This window comes from Psammomys obesus, unplaced genomic scaffold (genome assembly GCF_907164565.1).
Source record: "Psammomys obesus unplaced genomic scaffold, mPsaObe1.curated_primary_1811, whole genome shotgun sequence".
Classification (NCBI taxonomy): Eukaryota; Metazoa; Chordata; class Mammalia; order Rodentia; family Muridae; genus Psammomys; species Psammomys obesus.
This window is the reverse complement of record NW_026585587.1, coordinates 4,226,778-4,247,640: the sequence shown is the minus strand read 5'-3', so window position 1 is coordinate 4,247,640 and position 20,863 is coordinate 4,226,778. Positions and strand designations below refer to the sequence as shown.

The 20,863-nt window shown below is 49.7% G+C and overlaps 1 protein-coding gene across 1 annotated transcript in view; it reads right to left on the bottom strand.

The window, feature by feature from the left end:
* Positions 1-9,210: 9,210 nt before the first annotated feature.
* Kif26b (kinesin family member 26B) overlaps positions 9,211-20,863 on the bottom strand; it is a 399,468-nt gene continuing 387,815 nt past the window's right edge. Inside the window, exons 13-15 of the mRNA XM_055608810.1 lie at positions 14,019-14,221; positions 13,437-13,587; positions 9,211-10,332 (exon numbers count right to left, since the gene is read on the bottom strand). Coding sequence (XP_055464785.1) covers positions 10,184-10,332; positions 13,437-13,587; positions 14,019-14,221 — 503 coding nt within the window. The 3' untranslated portion in view covers positions 9,211-10,183. The remainder of the gene's footprint in view (positions 10,333-13,436; positions 13,588-14,018; positions 14,222-20,863) is intronic.

Below are 20,863 nucleotides of genomic sequence, written 5' to 3'. Positions count from 1 at the left end.
TTAATATTGATTCGGAACTGTGAGTGTACCGGGTGGAACATTCTAGAGCATGCTGAGCCAAACACTGGCAACATTTAGCTGGACTCAGCTACGTCCTGTCCACTTAATGCCACGACATTCTTCTCTGCCTGGTGGGGACCCATTGACGAGATCACAAGCTGGGCACACCCACCGCAACTTGCTTCCCCAGAACCTTCCTTCCATTTGCCCTGGGAACACTCAACAAGCCCCAAGGTGTACTTGAACACCCCAGAGAAGAAGCCCCTGTTCCTGGAATACACAGTTACCCTTTCTGCTCTCAAGAGAAACAGGCAGATCTGAATTAGCACAGTGTTTGCTAAAGGCCACAGTTTCTCATAGAGTATGCGGCAGACTCCTCATTTTTTATTTTTATTTATTTTTTTTTCATGCTGGTGTGGGAAAGGGAAAGCTGGGAGGAGTTGCATGAAGGATTTGTAACATCATTCAGCCACTAGGATAAGCAAGGTGGAAGGAACAGGTGAACCCTGAGCAGGTCCTGGGGTGTCTCTCCAGCCCAGCGGCTTTGGAAGGCAGCTCTGCTATTTGGATGGCACTGCCTCTAAAGTATTTCATATAAACAATGACTTCAGAGTGTGAAAGAAAAACAACAGCCTTGAGCATTTCTTTAGAAATGGCTCCCCGGAAAGAAAAGAGAATCTATGATTCCCAGAGTGTTGGAGTGTTAGCATCTTCAGGTCTCTCTGTAGGAACCCTCTCCCTAACCCTGAACCTGACCCTGACTCTGACCCTAGCCCTAACCCTAACCCACATCTTAACCCTAAACCTAACCCTACCCATAACCACAACCCACATCTTAACCCTAAACCTAACCATAACCATAACCCGAATCTTAACCATAACCATAACCCTAAACCAAATCTTAACCCTAACCATAACCCAAATCTTAACCCTAAACCTAACCCCAACCATAACCATAACCTGAATCTTAACCATAACCATAATCCTAATCTTAACCCTAACCCTAATGCCAACTCTAACCCCAAACCAAAGCCCTAACCCCAAACCTTAACCAAAACCTTAGCACTAACACAAAACATAACCCTAACTCAAACTCTAACCCTACCCCAAACCCTAACAAAACCCTAACCCTAGTCCAAACCCTAGCCCTAACCCTCTAAACCCTAATACCTACGCAAACCTTACCTCAATCTGAAACCAAATTCAAGCTCTAACCCTGCCCCTTACACTACCCCTAACCAAACCCTAACCCTACCCCCAACCCTAACCATAATTCTAAACATAACCATAACCATAACCATAACCATAACACTCACCCAAACCCTAATCCTAACCCTATCTACACTCCAGAAGTCCCTATAGAGTTTAGAGTTTAGACACCAAGTGCCCCACTCCCAGCTCTGCATGGTAAGGGTTTGGTCCCCAACCTGACACTCTTGGGAGACGTTTAAGAGGTGGGACTCAGCAGGAAGTCCTTCGTACATGTGGAGACCGAGGCCCATCTCAGGCGTCCTTCCTTGGGATGCCTGTCTCGTTCATGATCCCGTGCCCTCCCCACTCCATCATACGATGACTGTTGGACTTCAGCAGGGTGCTTTTGGACTGCTGGCCTCCTGAACCTTCATCCAAATGTGTTTCTATTGTTTATAAATGACCCATCATCTGTCAAAACAGCAGGCAGTGAAGAAAAGGAAACACTCTCCTTTTGGACCCGCTGATCACAGACTGGATCACAGTGCACGCCTGCACACTACCTGCTGGAAAAGGCCATGAGAAACCAGGTTAGACAGACAGGGCCTAGAGCCTGGGACGCGTGAGGATCCAGCCATGCTCAGAGACTCCCAGAGTCCTCTGTGAGCTGTGCTTCTCAAGCCGACACCTGGCTTCAGGACAACTCAGCCCAGAGTCCGCAGAGAGGGGACCATTCCCAGGACACGCAGGTTTCTTTTTCACATGAAATTCCCCTTCCTTCGAAAGCTTTGCCTTCCCCTCTGTGTCACGGTTCACTTCGTGTGCAGCTCTGTGCTAAGCCACACAAAGTGCCTTCAGCCCCCCAGAAGGCCAGTTCAGAGGCTGATGTGCATGCCCTGGATTAAAATATGCAGATGCATAGGCCAAGCACCGGGCACATCTTCTAAGAGAATGCTGTCCCATGCAGAAACCCCTTTTTGCACATTTGTGCAATGCACAGGCAAGTGAACTCATGGAACAGGTGTAAGCAAGAAGAGCAAACTTTCTCTGGGGCCATCAGGGAATCTTTTATTCATTATTCAAGTGAGCAAGTGAAAGTGTGGTCACTCGGTGTTCGTAAAATGCCTTGTAATGTTTTATTCCTCTTGTTACAGCCAGGTCACAATGGGGAATTTATCCTCAGGGATGTGTCAAGGAAGTAAAAGGGGAGATCTAAGCTCAATGTGTTTGTGACAGCATCATTGGTAATGGTGGGATGGGGGCTCTAGCTCACAGTCCAGTGACTGGGAACAGCAGCCTCCTCAGCTGCCCCAGTCCTGTTGTTAGAGCTTGAGCTGTGCTGTTCTGGCAAGCACACATGGTGGAATTGAGGGGAAATAGATTCTGACAGAATCACGTTCAAGGTGAGGTAAGGGGAGAGAGACACAGAGAGTCAGAGAGAGACAGACAGGGTGACAGAGATACAAAGCAAGCAAGACACACACCGCAATGTGTATAGTAATCTCCTTGCCAGGACAAGCTGGGGTGACAGGCCATGCCTGACCCCCTGGAGAACGGAGAGATGCAGGTCTTGAATGGGAGGACTGGGCAAACCCCTGCATGCCCTGTGTTCTCTGTGCTCCTGAGGGAGTGCTCTGTCCATGGTGTCTTTCCTTGCACATCCAAAGAAGGTGTTCCCGCTGAGAACCCTCATTTCTCTTCTAACTTACGGCTTCTTCTTTGGTGACCCATGGGGAACTTGGGAAAGTCTTATCTAGGGTGCTAGGGGCCAGCCAGCCGGGCAAGGTTGTCAGAACAGGGACCGGGTGCAGAGCAGTACTGGACAGGAGCAAGAGAATGTGCTTGTTCTGGTGGCCACCCGGCCTGTCCACTAGGCGCTGGTGCGCCGTGATGAGTGAAGGCGCCCGTGGCTGTCTGCGCAGAGGGAAAGAGCCTGTCCCTGGGGACAGGGGCTGCCCTAGGAGAGACTTGGACAGTCTAGATTTTTTTTCCCTCTTCTGGAATGTGTTTAGTCAGAGTTGAGACAAGTACTAGGGTAATGAGAAACCCCATGTCCAGGCTCAAGCCATATGCAACCACCGCAAACACCCCGATTTTGTGTGACACCAGAGTTACAGAGGACCGTTGCTGGGATTCTGTGACTTAGCTCTGACTTCCAGCCATCTCTGCCCAAGTCTCAGGCTTGCTGGAGGACAGACCCACAGGGGAACCAGACAGGTGAACCCCAGAGGACCGACTGGGCCTAGGGTCCCCTCGGCTAAGGTGTGACTTTAGTGCGGAGGCCCACCTCAGCCCCTGAATTGAACCCCATGTGCACAAAAGGACCTACTGTGGTAGAGAAGGAAGCACCACTCTGAGTAGAATAAAAGTGAACATTTAATGCCACCATAGTTTGATTCTTTTAAACACCAGATTTTTTTTTTTTTTACAACATTTTATACCTCATATGCCACAAAGTCAGAGACTGTAGCCAGCGAACAACATCTTCACACCAGGAAATCGCACACAGCTTAATGGTTTCATGTCAGCAGTTGATGAGAACTATAGAATTCAATTCTTTTCTGGACTGCTCTCCAGGCAATCTGTTCCTATTTACCATGATCAAGCCAACAGTTAACTTTTATATAGTTATGTAAAAGCCCATACACAAAACCCAGCCTGCAACACAGGCTGTTGGGGACCTGCCCACGGCAGAAGAATTCAAAGTTTGACTATTGAACAAGTGACTTGTGTTTAAAAAAAAAAAAAAAAAAAAAAAGCAAAGGCAAACACTTGTGAGCTACGAACTTAGTTTTTAAAACAGCACCAGTCCTCTAGCCAGGCAGACAGTGAATTTGAAACAATGACAGTAAATGCCACCACGGACTTTCAAAACAAAGACGTATGCACTTGTGAAGTTGCCAATTCTGACACAATCGATGTGCTTGGGCAGGTCCTGTCTCCCATTTCCCGATGGGCCCGTTTCTACAGATAAGCGTCTGGATATATACATACATACATCACTCACTGTGGACTCATAGCCAAGGCTGGAAGAACCACAAAGACCATGTACCACAATGTCCTCATTTTACAGCTTAGGATATCCGAGTTCCGGAAGAGCTGGTTGCGTGTCCCAGGCCACAGACAGGTCTATGTTGAAAACAGAATTAGGACTTGGGGTTTCCGTCCTGTGTTCTTCACCGGTGCTGCGCAGCCCTGTACAGGCACACCCACATAGGTACACACACTGGCGCAGAGGAGCAGCGTGTGCTCATGCGCACACCCTGGGTACAAGGTGGTCTGACAGGGACAGTCCAGGTGGCTGGGCTCGTGTCCCGGCTCTGCAGTGAGACATATGAACCTGGACAGTCAGTGACCACCGGTGTCAATTTCTTCGTCTATCTGCGATTCTCCCCTACTCTGGAGAGAACTTCTAAATTCTTCAACGTATGTCCCGCCAGTTACACCTTTCCCTTCCTTTTGTGCTATTCAGGGGTGGGGGACAGCTTCTGTGACCTCCTCCCCCCAACCATCTGCAGGGGGCCCAGCCAAACACATCGACCCTCCCAAGGTTGGTGGCTAGCGATGGCAGCAACTGTGGCCTCTGCCTTCTACCTCCAGGCTTTCCCTCCTAGCGCTAGCTGCTCTAGCTGCTGGCCCAAGCCCTCTCTGCCTCTCAGGGGGACACATGCTGTAAGTATTCAGGGCTGTAAGACTCACTAAAGTGCTTTGGTTTCTTCAGAACAGGTAACTACAACATCTATCCACAGACAGGACCTCCTGTGGGCCTTGGGGATGAGTAGAACTTAATACTGTCAGCACTTTCCCCAGGGGCTGTGTGGAGACCTAGCTGGAGGAGGCATGGTCCTCTGGAACTGAGGCCCACAGACCCTGATTTCCAAGTTCATCCCCATGACAACTTGAGAGGAAGAACTTTTTCTCAGTCCTTTTGGCTGCCTACTAGAGGGATAGATGAGAGGCAGAGCAGGGCTCTGCAAGGTGAGGATGGGACCCCGCCCCTGCCCGTATCTCATATCCCCCCTCCCTTCCCTGGACCATGTCTCTGCTAATAGACTTTGCTGGAGTAAGGAGAAAACAGAGGAAAAAGACCAACACAGACGGAGCAAGCACACACTTCAACTAAGACCACGTGGAGCGCGTTCCTGTCCCCGATGCAGAGCTGGATCCAGAAACGCAAGTGATGCTATGGGACAACATTCCGAAGTTACAAATCAGTGACGATGTCTCCATAAATCAAGCCTGGCGGTGGAGGAGGCTGGCAGTGTGGGGGCTGGAGAGGGGAGGCTCCTTTGGGTAAGGTCATTCTAAGTGTGCCGAACAGATGCATCACCCTGGGACTGGAACTCTCGCTTCCACACTCGTGACTCCAGGAACTGCTGTGTGTGCCAGGCTCTGTCCAATATTGTGACATCGCCTCAGGCACTGCCTAGGGCCACCCGAAGTAGAATGCATTGGTTTAGGGACAAGATAAATAAACTCTTAGGAATTTCCAAACTTCCCCCTCCCCCCCCTTTTTTTGGAGAGAGCGTATTCGATTTAAGAGAGTTTCCTGGGTTAGATTCCTGTTTTCACTCTGATGGATATAATGCAGTTTGTCACTTATAAATGTATTCTGGATGACACCCCAGGAAGATGGCAACAGGATCCAACTTATGCACTGTTACAAACACCTTTGCAATGCTGAAATGCGGTTACAGATAATGTCCAGGGGAGCAGCGCTCTATATAATGTCAAAGAACACAGTGTTTCTATCACTTGAAAAAAAAATTAGAACCATTCACCGACCATGTCTGTGAAACTTGCCCTCAGCTGTTTGACTTGGCTCAGAGAAGAGTGAAGATCGGGCTGTGTGGACCTCTCCCACATGTGTTAGCACTGAGCACACCCCTTTTAGTGTGGAAACTGGGCCATGCTGCTGGGCTGTGGCAGGAGACTCCAGGGACAGCGATGGTGGATGGCTTAGTCAGCTCCCAGAATGCAGGATTTTCAACCTGTTTCTAATGGACCCTGCCTTTGGGTTTGAAAGATAAACTACCCTAAAAGGGAGGAAATGTTTTTGCATATGTCCCAAGGAAAGAACAACATTCGGGAAATCTGTTTTCAATTTTGGAAGGAACTCATTTTTAGTAATTTCTTTCACAGACTAGAAATCTTGGTGGAGTAAGGAAACCCAAAAAACATTCACTTCGAGCTCAGATCAGCACATCAGCAAAGGCCTTGTTTGCACTGAGCAAATTGTGGGCTCTTGCCAACTGCACCTTCTCTAATGGGAAGTCAGGGGCAGACAGCAGGTTTGAAATGCAAGCTGGTGAGGAAGGCTTATGTAGGAACCCAAATTAATGAGGAGCATGAGACTCCAAAGGCTGGAGAAGGCAGCTGTTCCTCCAGGATGTGAGAGCCACACCTACACGGCTCAAAGCTTGAACGGAAGGCCTTCCAGCAAGTACAACCTGGTCCTTTTGAAGAATAAGCGGTCCTTCCTGGATATTAGACCCCAAGCCTATGACTGACTCATGACAAATGGGACCAGGTTCCTGCCTGATGGGCATTTCTGAGGCCCACGCTTTGACCTTTTTCTGGGACTGGATCATGTTCCTTACCCCATTCTCTAGCTCGGGAGCTCTTTGCCTGCTACTAGGGGACCCATCTCTGCAATTTCATCTTCTGTCCCCCATGTTCAGAATGGCAGCTGGAGATGAAACCACAGGAGGGGTGTGCCAGTTTCAATGCTGCTGAGATTTAAGTGGGAGACAGCTTCCTCAGGTGTCCAGAAGGGCTCAGGGAGAGGATCAAAGCTTCCAACTCTTAAGTGGGTATTGAAATGTCAAGACAGAGTAAACTCAGGCTCCCTCGGAGCAGCCACACCTGTCCCTCAGCCCCGGGTGAGATGAAGTAAGGGTTTCCTCCTGGGAGAAGGATGCCTTTGTCTCAAATCTTAGTTTTAGTCTGCTGAAATGCTTCTGCCTCACACTAAATTCTTTGAAGCGGGGCTAGAGTTGTGGGGGAATGAACAGAATTTAAGTAAGGCAAATAAAGGTAAATATTAATTTCAAAGAGACGCTTTTGGTCCTTCTATGGCTGGATAATGAATTAGAAGTGAGTTCTTGGACATTCCCTTTGCTCCCTTGCGGGTTTGTTGTTGTTGTGGTTTCTGTTTGTTTGTCTCCACGCCAAACCTGGAGCCACCTCACACCGGCACTGTCTTCAGATGCTAGGACTACCTGTTTGTGCCTAAAGAGTTGTGCTCCCACAGGTAGTTCAGAGGCAGGGCAGGGAACAGGTGCATCCTGGGATGCAGCGGTCCTCCACAAGGCTCAGCAGCTCACATAATGCAATGCAGGACGCTGAAGTGTTTGCAGCTTACTTTGGAGGGGGCAGGATGTTAAAATGGACAAAAGATGCGAGCTCTCTCACAGTAATGTCTCCCGCAGACTGTCGGGTCCTGTGGGATGCCCTGCCATGTGGCTGTGGCCTCCTGAGAGCTACCCTGGCTTGGTGACGTGACCTTGGTAACAAGGCCAGGCCACTGGCACTGGAGCATAGTGTTTGGAATGTCCGCACACAGATCTGAGTGTGGGGTGGACAACTGAGGCCACTCTCCCAGAAGAACCTGCTTGACTGAGGGTCTGCTCTCTGTAGCTGTGTCAGCATGGTCTCCAGCAAAGGCACTGGGCTCTGTTGGTGGCCTGCTAAAATATTCACTGGGGCCGGATGACCTCAGGGCTAAGGGACCAACGCCAGGCTCATGGATTACTAATCAAATGAATTCGCTCTTGAGCAGGGAAAAGAAACCCAGGCATGCTCACTTAAAAAAATTTTTTTTCCCCCAAATCAAGGCCTTTTGTGAAAACACAAAGCATATAAGTATACTTTAAACCAGCAGCCAAAACAGATGTTTAAAATGTTGGCATCCCTGTGGGCCCAGAAGCTTCCGAGAACATTGCTGTTAAGCAAGCCCATGCACACATGTGTCATGAGGCTGAGGTGGGCCCTGGGCCCAGAACTCCTGCAGAATGCACAGTGAAGGAGCTGCAGAAGATCTGGGAAGGGCCCGCTTCCCCAGGAGACATGCTTGTTAAAGCTCTAGGATGGACAGAGGGGGAAACGGGCTATTCCAGAGCTTAGGCCACTCAGCCAGCAGCTCGGAACCCCTTTGCGTAAGAGTCAGTGCTTAGGAATGTGCAGAGCAGGACTTGTGACCCATGGGGCTAGCCTTTGCCCCACAGGGCTGACCTCTACCACAGTCAAGCTGGTGGTCTTATCAATGCCCAATTCTAAATAAAGGATCAGGTGCCATGGCACCCACATGACTTCAGCCCCTGTGTGCTGAGTTCTGCTGACCACGTACCATGCTGTGCTGGGAGAGACCTGTGTCCAGCGAGAGGGCTCATCCAGAAACACAAAGTTCTTTCTCCTTGGGGAGCATATTGGGTCAAGGAGTTTGTGAATGGGGCTGGCCCAGATGTGCTATGGGGAGGGTGAGGAGGCTGAGTCCTCTTTCCAACCCCTTGCGCACAGCTGTGCATAGGCAAGCTGCAGAGGCTCTGAGACAGAGGAGAATTCTTGGCCCTTGTGGGATGCTCAGCTGTTCCAGCAGCCTGTAGACAGGGCCTGGCCATTCCATGCCTCCACCCTATATAGCTAACACAGTCCAAGGGTTTAAGGGAAGGGAGTAGTTTGAGAATGAAGTCCTCAGTTTTTGTTTTTGGCATGCACAGGAATGGGGTAGGTGTGGGGACTTAGAAGGATCCAGGTCTCCTTCGTTCAACTCTGCCATGTGTATCCAGGGTTCTGGAACTTAGGGGTGAGGTTCCTCTCTCCTGCTTCAGGATACCAAGGTGACAGGGACAAGCACAGAGGCTTTAGAACAGGGGAGAGCTGGCCCCTTGCTACTGGACAGGCTCCTGTTTGGCAGGAAGCTAGGCAACCCCAAGACTCCTTGGATACCTATGGATACCTATGTGAACTCAAGGGAATCTCAACACAGACAGCCTCGATCTGCATCAGTAACACCACTGAACATGAAAACAAAACAAACAAACAAAACAAAACAGTACTAGGCTGCAGTTGTTCAAACTTCCCATCCAGAGTCTTTGGACTAGAAAGAAACATGAGCTTGTTTTGAGAGCCATGAATGCACAACATAAACAAGAACAGGGGCCCAGGTCACACAGAACCCCCTTCCCTTTAAAGACACCTCTCCTTGCCGCTAAACTCATGCGCACCCATTCTGTGCTCCACCCCGGGTCTCCCAGCTGACCTATGGCTTATGGAAGGTGGCATCTTCCATCACCTGCCCTTCCAAACCTCTCTGGGGGACACAGTGGCTCATGCCAATGCAGTTTCTACGTTCTGAGTGGCCTTACCAGAAGAGCCATGAAAGACGGTTAACATTTATTCAGTTGCAATACCAATTCGGAGACATCACTACAGACATAACTTCTTAGAAACAAACAGCAAATCAGAAACAAGAGAAAACAAGCCGTAAATACATTTCAAAAAACTGGGTTGAGTTTTCTGTTTTGTTGATTTCTTCTTGACTAGCACCATCTGGACACAAGAAAGTACGAAAACAAATGTTTGGGTAATCATAAAGATTTGCAAGGCACTTAATCCACCATTCTGGGTCATCTTGTTGGTGTTTCGCTTTCAATGGCAACCCCACGTCACCCTCCCCTTCCTTACAACCACAAGGTAAGAGTCTCTTTGCTAGCAGTCCTTATGTACAGTTCTTCAAGGTTCCTCAAAGTGCTTTCTCAGTCCTACGGGGCTTCCCATCATCTCCTCCTTCCACATGTTGGGGTCTGTACCTTTCTTCCCTACAGAAAACAAAGGAAACATCGCCTTTCGCTCCACGCTCACTCCAGACTTGCCACCAACCTTCATCCTCATCCTAGTGTCTTGAGCGTTGCCAGCACAGAGGGCCTGGGAGGGCGGTGTCCTGCTGAAGTCCTGGGGAGTGAGGGACTGATGGCTCGGAGCCCACCGGTCCTTATCGGCGCCTGGAGGTGACGTCAAAGCAGGTGATCATCATGAGATGGGCCTTGCAGAAGTTGACACGGCTCTCCAGGCGCTCTGTCACGCCCTCCAGTGCCTCCAGGTACTCCAGGGAATCCAGCTGCAGGACCTGCTCCAAGTCAACTGGAAGAGAAAAGAGCTCTTGGAGATGGGAACGCTACCCGTAGGAAGAGCTCCCTTCCCCACCTCCTCTGGGCTAAGGTCCTCTGAACATCCCCTCCTGCCTGGTCCTCAGCATCTGCCAGGGAAAGACACACCCATCGTGGCTTCCAGTCCGTAACACGCAGAGACAGGTTGAAGGAACAGGGGCGAGGTCTTGAATCTCCCCATGCCTGCCCTAGCTGCCTCCAACACAGATTTGTGGGGTCCCCCACTCCATCCCTTTGTTAACCAAGGCAAGTAGCCCTTGGGCACTGTGGCAGCAAGAGTCCCACTTTCAAGAGCGATGCCACCTAAGCGATGTGCATGTCCACCTCTCTAGAAAAAGCAGGTTCTCGTTCCCGGGCTAGGTGTCGCTGTCCCCTCAGGCTGGGAATCCTCACTCTGCCTCTTTTGGTTTGTTGGTTTGTTTTTGTTTCTTAGTCAGGGTCCCCTGTATCACAGTCTGGCCTCTAACTCTCAGTGTAGCTGAAGCTGGCCTTAACCTCCTGGTCCTCCTGTCTCTTCCTCTTGAGAGAGATGAGGTGGTCAGCATGAATTATCACCTGACCCAATTTCACCAGTCTCATTCTGTGGTCACTGGGGGTAAACATGATGTCTAAAAAACAAGCCCTAATAATTAAGACACCCCCATGGGTTCAAAAGACAAGTTGAGCCATACGGCCATAATGTCTTGCATCGGGGTCAGGCCTATCACAGTACCAATGTGCATTCCCTTCCTGAGGGGCAGGGATCTGGGTCCCTTTGTCCCATGATGGCTTGCAATAGTGGTAGACAGCCTGATCCCAATTCTAGGGGTGCTACAAAGGGTCCATGCACAGCATGGACAGCAACTGATGGGTGCGGGTAGCCTAGCAGGATTCCCAGCCGGATAGTACTTCCTGCTGGCATTGTTTTCTTAACATCCGCACAAGAGGAGGAGGTGAAGGCATCCCTCCCCTTCTCCTACCCACCTCGAGTTACTGACGAGAATAACATAAGACAAATGGGACGAATGTGCAAAACCATACCTGTTACAGAAACACACGAGGGTCTGTCATGGAGGGAAGTTCTTTTTACAGGGGCTGCTGTGGAGGTAGTCAGAAAGGGTCCTTGTTCAGGGTTATATTGCTAATAAGGACTGCGGCTAGAAACAAGCCCGGGCCTTGCATCTCGACCCAGTGTGCTGAAATCAGAGCCTTACCCTACCATGAGCACATCAGGCACCATCACAGGCCCCACTGTAAAGAGGCGGAAGGAGGAAAAACTATAACTGGAGGTGGACCCCAGCACATCGCCCTTATAGCACTGGCTGCTGCCCGTTAGGGGGATTTAGCACGCAGCCTCCTTGACTCCTGTTTTAAATGTATTTTTCTTTAAATCAGCACTCTTTCCTTTCATCATGTAACCTTCTATTCATTATTTTTCTCAGCATCAAAAAAAAAACAAAAACAAAAACAAACAAACAAAAAAAAACTACAGTCTCTTGACATGTACCTACCAAGGCAGGAAAAGCGTAATTGCCCCTCCAAGCATCTGAAGCCCATGGGTAGGGATGTGTAAGTTCATTCACATCCCAGAAAAAAAAAAAATGTGAGTTTGGAAAATAAAGATCATTTTCAAGCCTGCCTTGGGCAGAAACTGCTCTTGAACAATAAAACTCTAAGGAGATAGTGAAAATGGGGGTGCTGCCTAAGGGATGCCTCTGCAACCAGGAAAGATCCAGGGGTCTGTGAAAGAAGCAGGAGCCAGCAGAGGAGAAAGAGGCATGGAGCTGTCTACGTCTCAGTCAGATTTTAGCTTATGTCCTCGTTCCTGTGGTGCTCTCATTCTGCCTGAGACGAAAGTACCGTTGGTGGGAGACTTTTTGTCTTTGCCCAGATTTCCAACCAAGGAACTCACCATCTACCATGCAAGCAGGCGCTGAGGAAGTGTCCACTTATCTAGTTGACTGAACCGTGGGACAACTACATCTATCCCCAGATGCCAGACTCCTCCTCTGGGCCATGTAGGCACTCACCACAGCCTGGAGCCACCCTGTGGAGTGGGCACGGCCACTCTTCTCTTTTACAGTTAAGGAAGCTGAGACCCAGAGAGTCAAACACCTTAGCCAAAGCCATGCAGCCAGAGTAGAGCAAAAGCCAGCATTGAAATCAGGTCTGTGGGAACTTGAGCAGAGCCAAAGACCATGCGACCCCAAAGTAGCAAGGTTCTCTGCTCTCTGAGCTACCAAGAGCAAGACAGTATGAAGGTGGTAAGCATGGGCACGAGCTGGTAGACCCTGGCCCTGACCTACTGCTATCATTTCCACTCTGTTTTCAAACCAGCTCTCTAAGCTCACCAGTAGGAAGCACAGTGTGTGTGTGTGTGTGTGTGTGTGTGTGTGTGTGTGTGTGTGTGTGTGACGATATCACAAGAGGGATGCAGGCAGCTGAGGGTTGGAGGGAAGAGCTGGGCAGGAAAGTTGGGGAGAGAGTATTTGTAATGCTGCTGATGTACATAAACCATGGACAAAGTCTTACAGAATCAGTCCTGTATCCATGCACTAGCCGGAACAGAGTGCAGCCTTATTTTGCAGTAAATGGAATGGCCAGGAACAAATAAATTAGGGACAATCCAATCTATCTCTCAAAAACAGCAGCATCATTGTGGGTAGCTATCACATGGTTACCGTCACCTGGGCTCTTGGCTTAATGGAGATAACTCCGGAGATGGTCCTTGGACTTCCGGGGGTCCCCAGGAGCAATTTGTGGGTGGCACATTCTAGTCTATCAAGAGATCTCCAGTTCTGGTCCATTTTAGGCTAGATAAAATGAGTGCAGAGCCTTCCTGCCAAGTATAGGGAAGATAATAAATTTCCCTTTTGGGTGCTTTGAACCGAGACCCACAGGAGAAAGCATCCTACTCTCACTACCCCTCTTGGCTGGCCTCGATGGAAGGATCGCTGACCTGCAGGACATCTCCATCCCATGGGCCCTGTGCCTCAGACGCACACAGTCTACATGGCTGTGGTCCTGGGGTAGGCGCCCAGGTTGTGTTACCGGACAGCACAGTGGGAGCAAGGATGGGCACGTGCCAATGGGCCTTACATTCTCGAAGCCATTTGTTGGGGTCCAGCATCAGGTACTGCTTGGTCGCCTCCAGCTCCTTCATCAGCCACTCGTACTTGGCTCGGACCTCAGCGATTCTCTGTTGCCGATGCTCTAGGATCTTCAGCTTGGCGTTGAAGCACATGACCTCCTGGGCACAGAGGAAGAGGAGGGCAGTAGAGAGGAAGAAGAGCAAGGGGCATTCTGCCAAACTCACCCCTGCAGCCTCCTGCAGGCCTGCCAGAGGGGCAGATGAAGAGCTCAGACTCCAATAAGCATCGTAGGGGGCTTGGTGACCTCGTCAGACACCCAACTCTAGGGAGACTATGACAGGTGCCCCCTAGTGTGTGAAACCTCAAAGCAAGGTGCCAAAAGAGTCCCCATGCCCATCAGGCTCCATCTCATTAGCTTTTAACTGGCTCCAGAAAAGGAGCACACAGCACCTACCAAAATCTGTGGCTGGGCCCAGAGCCCCTTCATGACCCACTGCTCAGACCAGAAACCTGGGAAGGCCCTTGGGAAGACTTTTCTTAGGGCAGGATCTGCAGGGAACCGTGACCCCCGGGGAGGAAGTGGCCTCACCTTGTTGGTGCCCCCTCGTCGCCGCTGCAGGCGCTCCACGTCATCAATTTCATAGACTTTAATCTCGAATGGTTCCCCAAGGCCCCTCTGGGTGCTCCTCAGGGGGCCGTCCACCCAGCGGACCCCTGTGCTGCTGGCAGTTTTTCTCACAGGTGACGGGGTGTCAAGGGTCAATGCTGGAATGAGCCTCCGTCTCTGGGAACCTAAGGCAGGGAGAGCCACAAGTGATGCTGGTGAACTTGCATGTGAGGGCTAGCCTAGGGTCCTGATGAACACCCCTCGTTAGCTGTGGTCATAATGGACTGCATCCCCCTTCAGGACCCGCGCATGTGCTCGTCCAGTCTCCCACCGCCCCTCTGGCCCCCCTAGCCCATTTGCTTCATGCATTGAAGATGAGCAAAGTCCTTGCTTGACCTTTAGAGCCACTACCCTCCAAGCAGCCCTAGCTTGGAAGAGTAGACAGGCAAGCCGAGAGTCAGGCTGCCACAGCTCCAGCAGGGCTGGGTGTTCCGGTGAAGTCAGAGGTATCCTTGCTAGGGGAACCAGGTGCTAGAGTTTGCCTGGAGGATCACTGTAAATGGTGAATGTCATAAGCTCTTCAAGAAGCTTTCTTCTGAGCTGTAACCAAGAGTGCAAGCTGTAACCCATGATCAGTTATCCTTCTCTCTCTCTCTCTCTCTCTCTCTCTCTCTGTGTGTGTGTGTGTGTGTGTGTGTGTGTGTGTGTGTGTGTGTGTGTAGTGGGGTAGGAATGGAGCCTCTAGCCTCACACGCAGCAGAAGAGTGCTCTGCCATCCTTATGGAGCTTTTCTCTATAGACAAGCCTAATCCTGCCTGATGTATGTAAAGCATCTCATTTAATTCCCACAGGAGATGAGACAGGAACAAAGATAGCAGAGAGTTTTCCTTGAAGTCTCAGTATTCTCTCTCTCCCTCCCTGTGTGTGTGTGTATAGGAGTGTGTGGGGGTTCATGTGTGGGTGCAGGTTCTCACACAGATGTGGACAGGTGTGCGGTGGCATTAGCCACCTTGGTTTGTGGGGCCTTCTCAGTGGCATGGAGTTTGCTGAGCAGGCTATAGCTGGCCAACAAACCCCAGCAATCCACTCGTCTCTGCGGCCTCAGCACCGAGATTACAAGCACCTGACCTGTTCTGTACTTTCTCTCTCCTTCCTTTGTTTTCTCCTTCCTTCCTTCCTTCCTTCCTTCCTTCCTTCCTTCCTTCCTTCCTTCCTTCCTTCCTTTTTTCCCTTAAGGTTGGTTCTAGAAATTGAACTCAGGTCCTCATACTTATGTGGCAAGCATTTTACTAAATAAGCTACCTTTCTAGTCTTAATATTCCTTATTTCATATATATATATATATATATATGTTTGTATATGTATGCATATATATGCACAAACATATATATACATTTACATAAACAAAGTATTTATACAAGCAAGCATACATACACATATGTATACATACATACATATATATGTTTATATATACATATATTTTTCTGTGTTATAAGGTTAAGAAAACTGGATAACAAATTATTTCCCCAGTGGTGTTAAGTATTTGCTGAAGACCATGTATAAATAGCCATGAACTGGTTGCTGGCCTGCGGCACTCTCAGAGGTTCAAAGAACCACTTTTAGAAGGTTGGGCCTAGTGGCAGGAAGTTAGGTCACTGGGGGAGTACAAAAGCTGAATGGCCGACAAATACAGGAAAATTCGGAGTGCCATCAGCCACCAGAGAAACGCATACCAAAATTACATGGAGTACTACTTGACCGCAGTCAGAAGGATCCTGAAGGGTGGTGGTAAGGTGGCTCAGAGGGTAAAGCTGCCGCCTTACACGCTTGGGACATGAGTTCAGTTCCCAGAGAGAACCAACTCCACAGAGTTGTCCTCTGGCCTCCACATGTGAACTGTGACCTACACACACACACACACACACACACACACACACACACACACACACTGAGAGAGACTGTATAGTCTGTTACAATGGTCTGACCGAACTTTTCAATCCTTTAGATCAGTGGTTCTCAACCTGTGGGTTGCAACTCTTTTGGGGTCAAACGATGTTTTCACAGGGGTTACCTACGACCATCTGAAACACAGACATTTACAGTAACGATTCTTGGCAGTGGCAAAATTACAGTTATGAAGTAGCAACAGAAATGGTTTTTATGGTTGGTGTCACTACAGTATGAGGAACTGCGTTAAAGGGTTGCAGCCTTAGGAAGGTGGAGAGCCGCTGCTCTAGATGGAGACGCAGAGTCTTGCCAGGGCTCACCCAGGTCCCTCCTGGCACAGCCTGGCCCACTTCATATGCTCTGTAACTCTCCCTCTGTACTCCAGGTCCTGGCATCACCTGCTCTAGGGACCTCCTAGGTCATCATCACCTCTAGGGACCTACTCCAAGAAGCTTCCTGTGTCTCGGCGAGCCAGTTCCTTTTCTTTCTTCTCTTGATCATATATTCAAAAAGTTTCCCTCAGCCTGGTCCTTCCCTTCTATGGTGAGGTTCTTTCATCGTAGTCCTTTCAATAGGTTCTCTCAGGATCTCTCTTTGTCAGCTGTGTCTAAGGTGAGTCTCTTAGAAGTACTCTGGCAACCTTCAGCTCATTTCCTCTGATTCCAAGAAACAGCCACTGTATTTCTTGATCCCATTGAAACAAAATCAGGCCGCACACCTGGGAACCTGGTGACCAGCAGAGCCAACCTGGGATGCTCCTAGTCCTGTCCTTAGCCACAGACACCTGTGCAGTACTGGGGAATGGACCTGGTCTCCCTGGGGCTCAATTCATTTGCCCAATATTAAGAGACGGGAAGATACATGTTTGGTACAAAACCAAAACCAAAACCAAGTCAACCAAGCAACAGACAAAAACCAGCAACAGACAAATGAAACCCAGAAGAGTAGACTACACTCAATATTTAAAGCATCTATCACCAATGGAATAATATACGCTAAAGATATAGATAAGAAACAGGAGCCCCATTTTAGGGCTGTGCTGCCAACCACCAACCAAAGAATAAATCAGCGGTCCCCCACGGCACGCTGCACCTTTCAGGGTTGGATACCAAGCAGGCTTTGCAGAAGCTCATGGCTAGGCTAGCCCAGGTGTGGGCATAGCTTAGGACCCCCATGCCTCCCCTGGGTGGCTTTTCTTTGGGCAGCCCCTCCCTCTGCCTCAAGGTTTCCAGATGCTGGTGGCAGCAGGCCAGGCCCCCTGCAGGGGGATTGAACCACCTTCACAGCAAGGTCCCTGTCAATTCTCAAACTTCCCCATCAAGTCAAGGGGGGGGGGAGGCTGAGTGAAGTGTGATCCAGAGGAGTGTGGCAGCGTTAAGGAGGGAGGGGGCTGGGCTAGTACAGTAATGATTTACATCCTGTTAGGGACTCAGATGCCCACTGGCTTGAAGAGCACTGTTCTCTGTTTGGCCAAGTTATCTCCACTCTAATTCAAAGCTCTAGGCTACACGGTTCTGTGCTGCCTACCACAAGAGGCTGTCTATGAACTGTGAAGAATCAATGAAAATCTACTCATAGAAGTTCCTCTAGAGAGTCTATACTAATTCCATTGCTGATTGTGCTACACCAGGTGCCTTCAGTACAGCTCCGCAGAGCTGTACAGGATGTGCCCGTGTGTTCTTGTTACACTGCCCACATGCTCAAGGGATGACATCACCTGGGTTTATGTTTTCTAGGCTCTCACTGTGCTCATTAAGAATGCTCCCTTGACCTTGGTCAGGGTATCATTTTCTCCAGGGCCCCGCATTTTTTGTCTCTCTTGGTTTCCTTTTGGGGCTCCTGTCCCTCTCCCCAGGTCTTTCTATTTCCCTCTTCTTTTTTAAGATTCCTGAACTCTGCCCAAAGTTTGGCTATGAGTCTCAACCTCTGATTCGATACCTCGATCAGTAGAGTCTTTCAGAGGCCCTCTATGGTAGGCTCCTGTCCTGCTCCCTGTCTTTTCCTGCTTCTGATGTCTATCGTGTTTGTCCTTCTGAATGAGGATTGAGCATCTTCCCTAGGGTCTTCCTTGTTGTTTAGCTTCTTTAGGAGTATAGATTTTGTTATGGAGAGGGCCTAAAACCCCTGCTCAGATGTAGCCCATAGACTCTGTCTCCAAGTGGGTCCCTAGTAAGGGGAACAGGGGCTGTCTCTGGCATGAACTCAGTGGCAGGCTCTCTGATCACCTCCCCCTGGGGGGGGGGTGCAGCCTTGCTAGGCCACAGAGGAAAACAATGTAGACAGTCCTGGTGAGACCTGATAGGCTAGGATCAGAGAGAAGGGGAGGAAGGACCTTCCCCTATCAGTGGACTAGGGGAAGGGCATAGGGAGAGAAGAGCGAGGGAGGGTGGGATTGGGAGGAGAAGAGGGAGGGGGCCACAGCCGTGATACAAATTGAATAAATTGTAATAAATGATAATTAAAAAATTTAAGAAAGAATGTTCCCTTGAATGAACCCCATTATGTTGCAGACAGGTCATGGTCTCACTGCTCCAAACCCGGGCTCCTGTGGTTTGTTTTCTCAGACTGCAGAGCCTTCCACTCTATCTGCCTGTGTAAGCAGCAGCATCCTTCAAGACCAGGCCTCTCTCCCCCTCCTCTCCCGCCCAGCCATCTTCGGCTGCTTTGACTCGCAGGAACTTGCCTATGGTAAAAAGCTTCCTCCTGCTGCCTGAGTTATAGGCTCCCCGAGCATCTCTGCTCTCTCTCCTCCATTAAGTTATTACTCCTCTCTCTGGCCATTTCAGGGTTGCCTTAAACACTACGACGCTGCCCCTCCTCCCATGTGACCGGCTCTAGGAGGGTGAAGGATGCCTGATCAATGTCTAACAACGGCCGCAGTTTGGACTGTGGCTGTTTCATCAGTGTTTTAAGGGTGTGGCCTGCAGAGTGACACTGTGGGGAAGTGGTGGACCGTTTGGGAGGTGGGACATAGTGGGGGGCTTGGGTCGCTGGGGACATGACTTTGGATGGAGTTATGGGAATCTAGCCTCTTCCTCCCTTCTCACTCGTAAGTACCACTGCTCCACTACGCATGCCTCGCTGGGATGTGCTTCCTTACCTCTGGCCCCAAAGCAACAAGGTCAGCTGACCGTGACTGAACCCAGGGCCTGAACTAAAATATGCCTTTCTCCTTTTTAAGTTGATCCTCTCGGGCACCACGTTATAGTAACAGGAAACTGACTAAAAATGAGGCCAAAACTGAAGTCCATTAACATAGGGTTTTCCTATGGAAAGAATGGCATACTATTATTTTTAGTTTCATAATAATAATGGGCCCAGCAGAAGGATCATGGCCTTGCACATAAGAAAATTGAGGCCCAGAAAGGCTAATTAAAAGTCAAATAGCTTATGACCCTATGCTTAATCTTTTCTCTCTACCACGCTGTAAGGCCTGTCTCATGTGCTGTTCGCCAGCGTGGATCTAGGAAGGGGCATGAACGGCGGTGACACACAGCAATGTTTGATGATTTTCCCTCTTACAGATATATCACACAGGAATCAGAGAGCTCACGGTTATTTCCCAGCAACACAATTATAATTCTTTTTTCAGCAGGAAAACAACTAAATCGTTACAACTCTCCAAATGCAAAATGATCACAGGTAAAACATAATTCTAAATCCCAGACATCTCCCATGACGGAGGACTGGCCGTCTACTTAGGGGTTTCCTTTGGGGGGGTCTTATGGCTTCTCTTAAAAAAAAAACAAACCTTGTTTGTGATTTACGCTGGTCACACCTGACAGCCAGCATTTCTCTTAATAATACCCATAAATAAGGCAGACAAGGTCACCTAACCTGAAATGAACACGCCTCCCCAGCAGTCCATCACCGAGCCCTCCGTCCATGGTGGCGGAGCACAGAGGTCCAACGCCCGGGATGCTCCACATTAAATTCCATCTCCAGCACCTTCCCTGGCATTTTTACGTCCACTATTTTCCTTCACTAGCCTTCCAGAGGAGTCCCTCAGAGGGCGGCAGTGGTGACAGGAGTTGGCCCTGAGCAAGGACACGTGTGGGGCCCGCTGCCTCTCTCTGGGCTGTTATTGTACACATTTGCCTCCTTTTCTTATTCATTCGTGTGCTTCCCTGAATCACTTGGGCATCACAGCCAGAGCAGTCGGCTAAGTAGCCTTGGCAGTGTTTAAGTTTAAGACAGTGGAAGAATAAAGTAGCTGGGTAGCAGTGCACTATATGAGAGAACAGAAACGCACTCTACCAGGAAAGCACAGGTGAACTTAAAACAAACATTATACTGTTCTCCAGGCTTTGAAGACCAGCACTGAGTAGACAGTAATAACAAAGCCTGTCAATCAAGTACGAAGAAGGCCGGCAAATTTGTTTTCCATGAAGACGGGTGTGCATAAAGTATTTTGTTATTTTCAGTAACCAGTACCAGTACATTTCCGGGCCCCCGGCCTCGGGGACAGGCAACGGCACTGAGCAGATTGCCACTTTCACCTCGTCTCACGTGGTGAGCCTGCACTGAGACAGGGATGAAATAAGAGCTCAGTCTGAGCAGAGCAGTCTCGGAAACACACAGCTAGGAAACGCGGATGCCACAGTGGCAGCAGCCATGGTGATGCCTGCCCGGAATGCAGTGCCCTCGCCGAAGCCTTGCACTGTGATCTATGGCTGCTGGACAGATGGACAGACCTCTCAGGATGATGGCAAGCAGGGATGGGAAACCACAAGCTTAGGCAGTCCCTGGAGATTGAATTCTCTGATCCAAGGAAGACAAACGCTTTATGACGGGCATTGATCTCCGTCCTGATGTGGGCTGAGCTGTTGCAGAGCTTGCGGGGGGGGGGGGGGGGGGGGGGGGGGGGGGGGGGGGGGGGG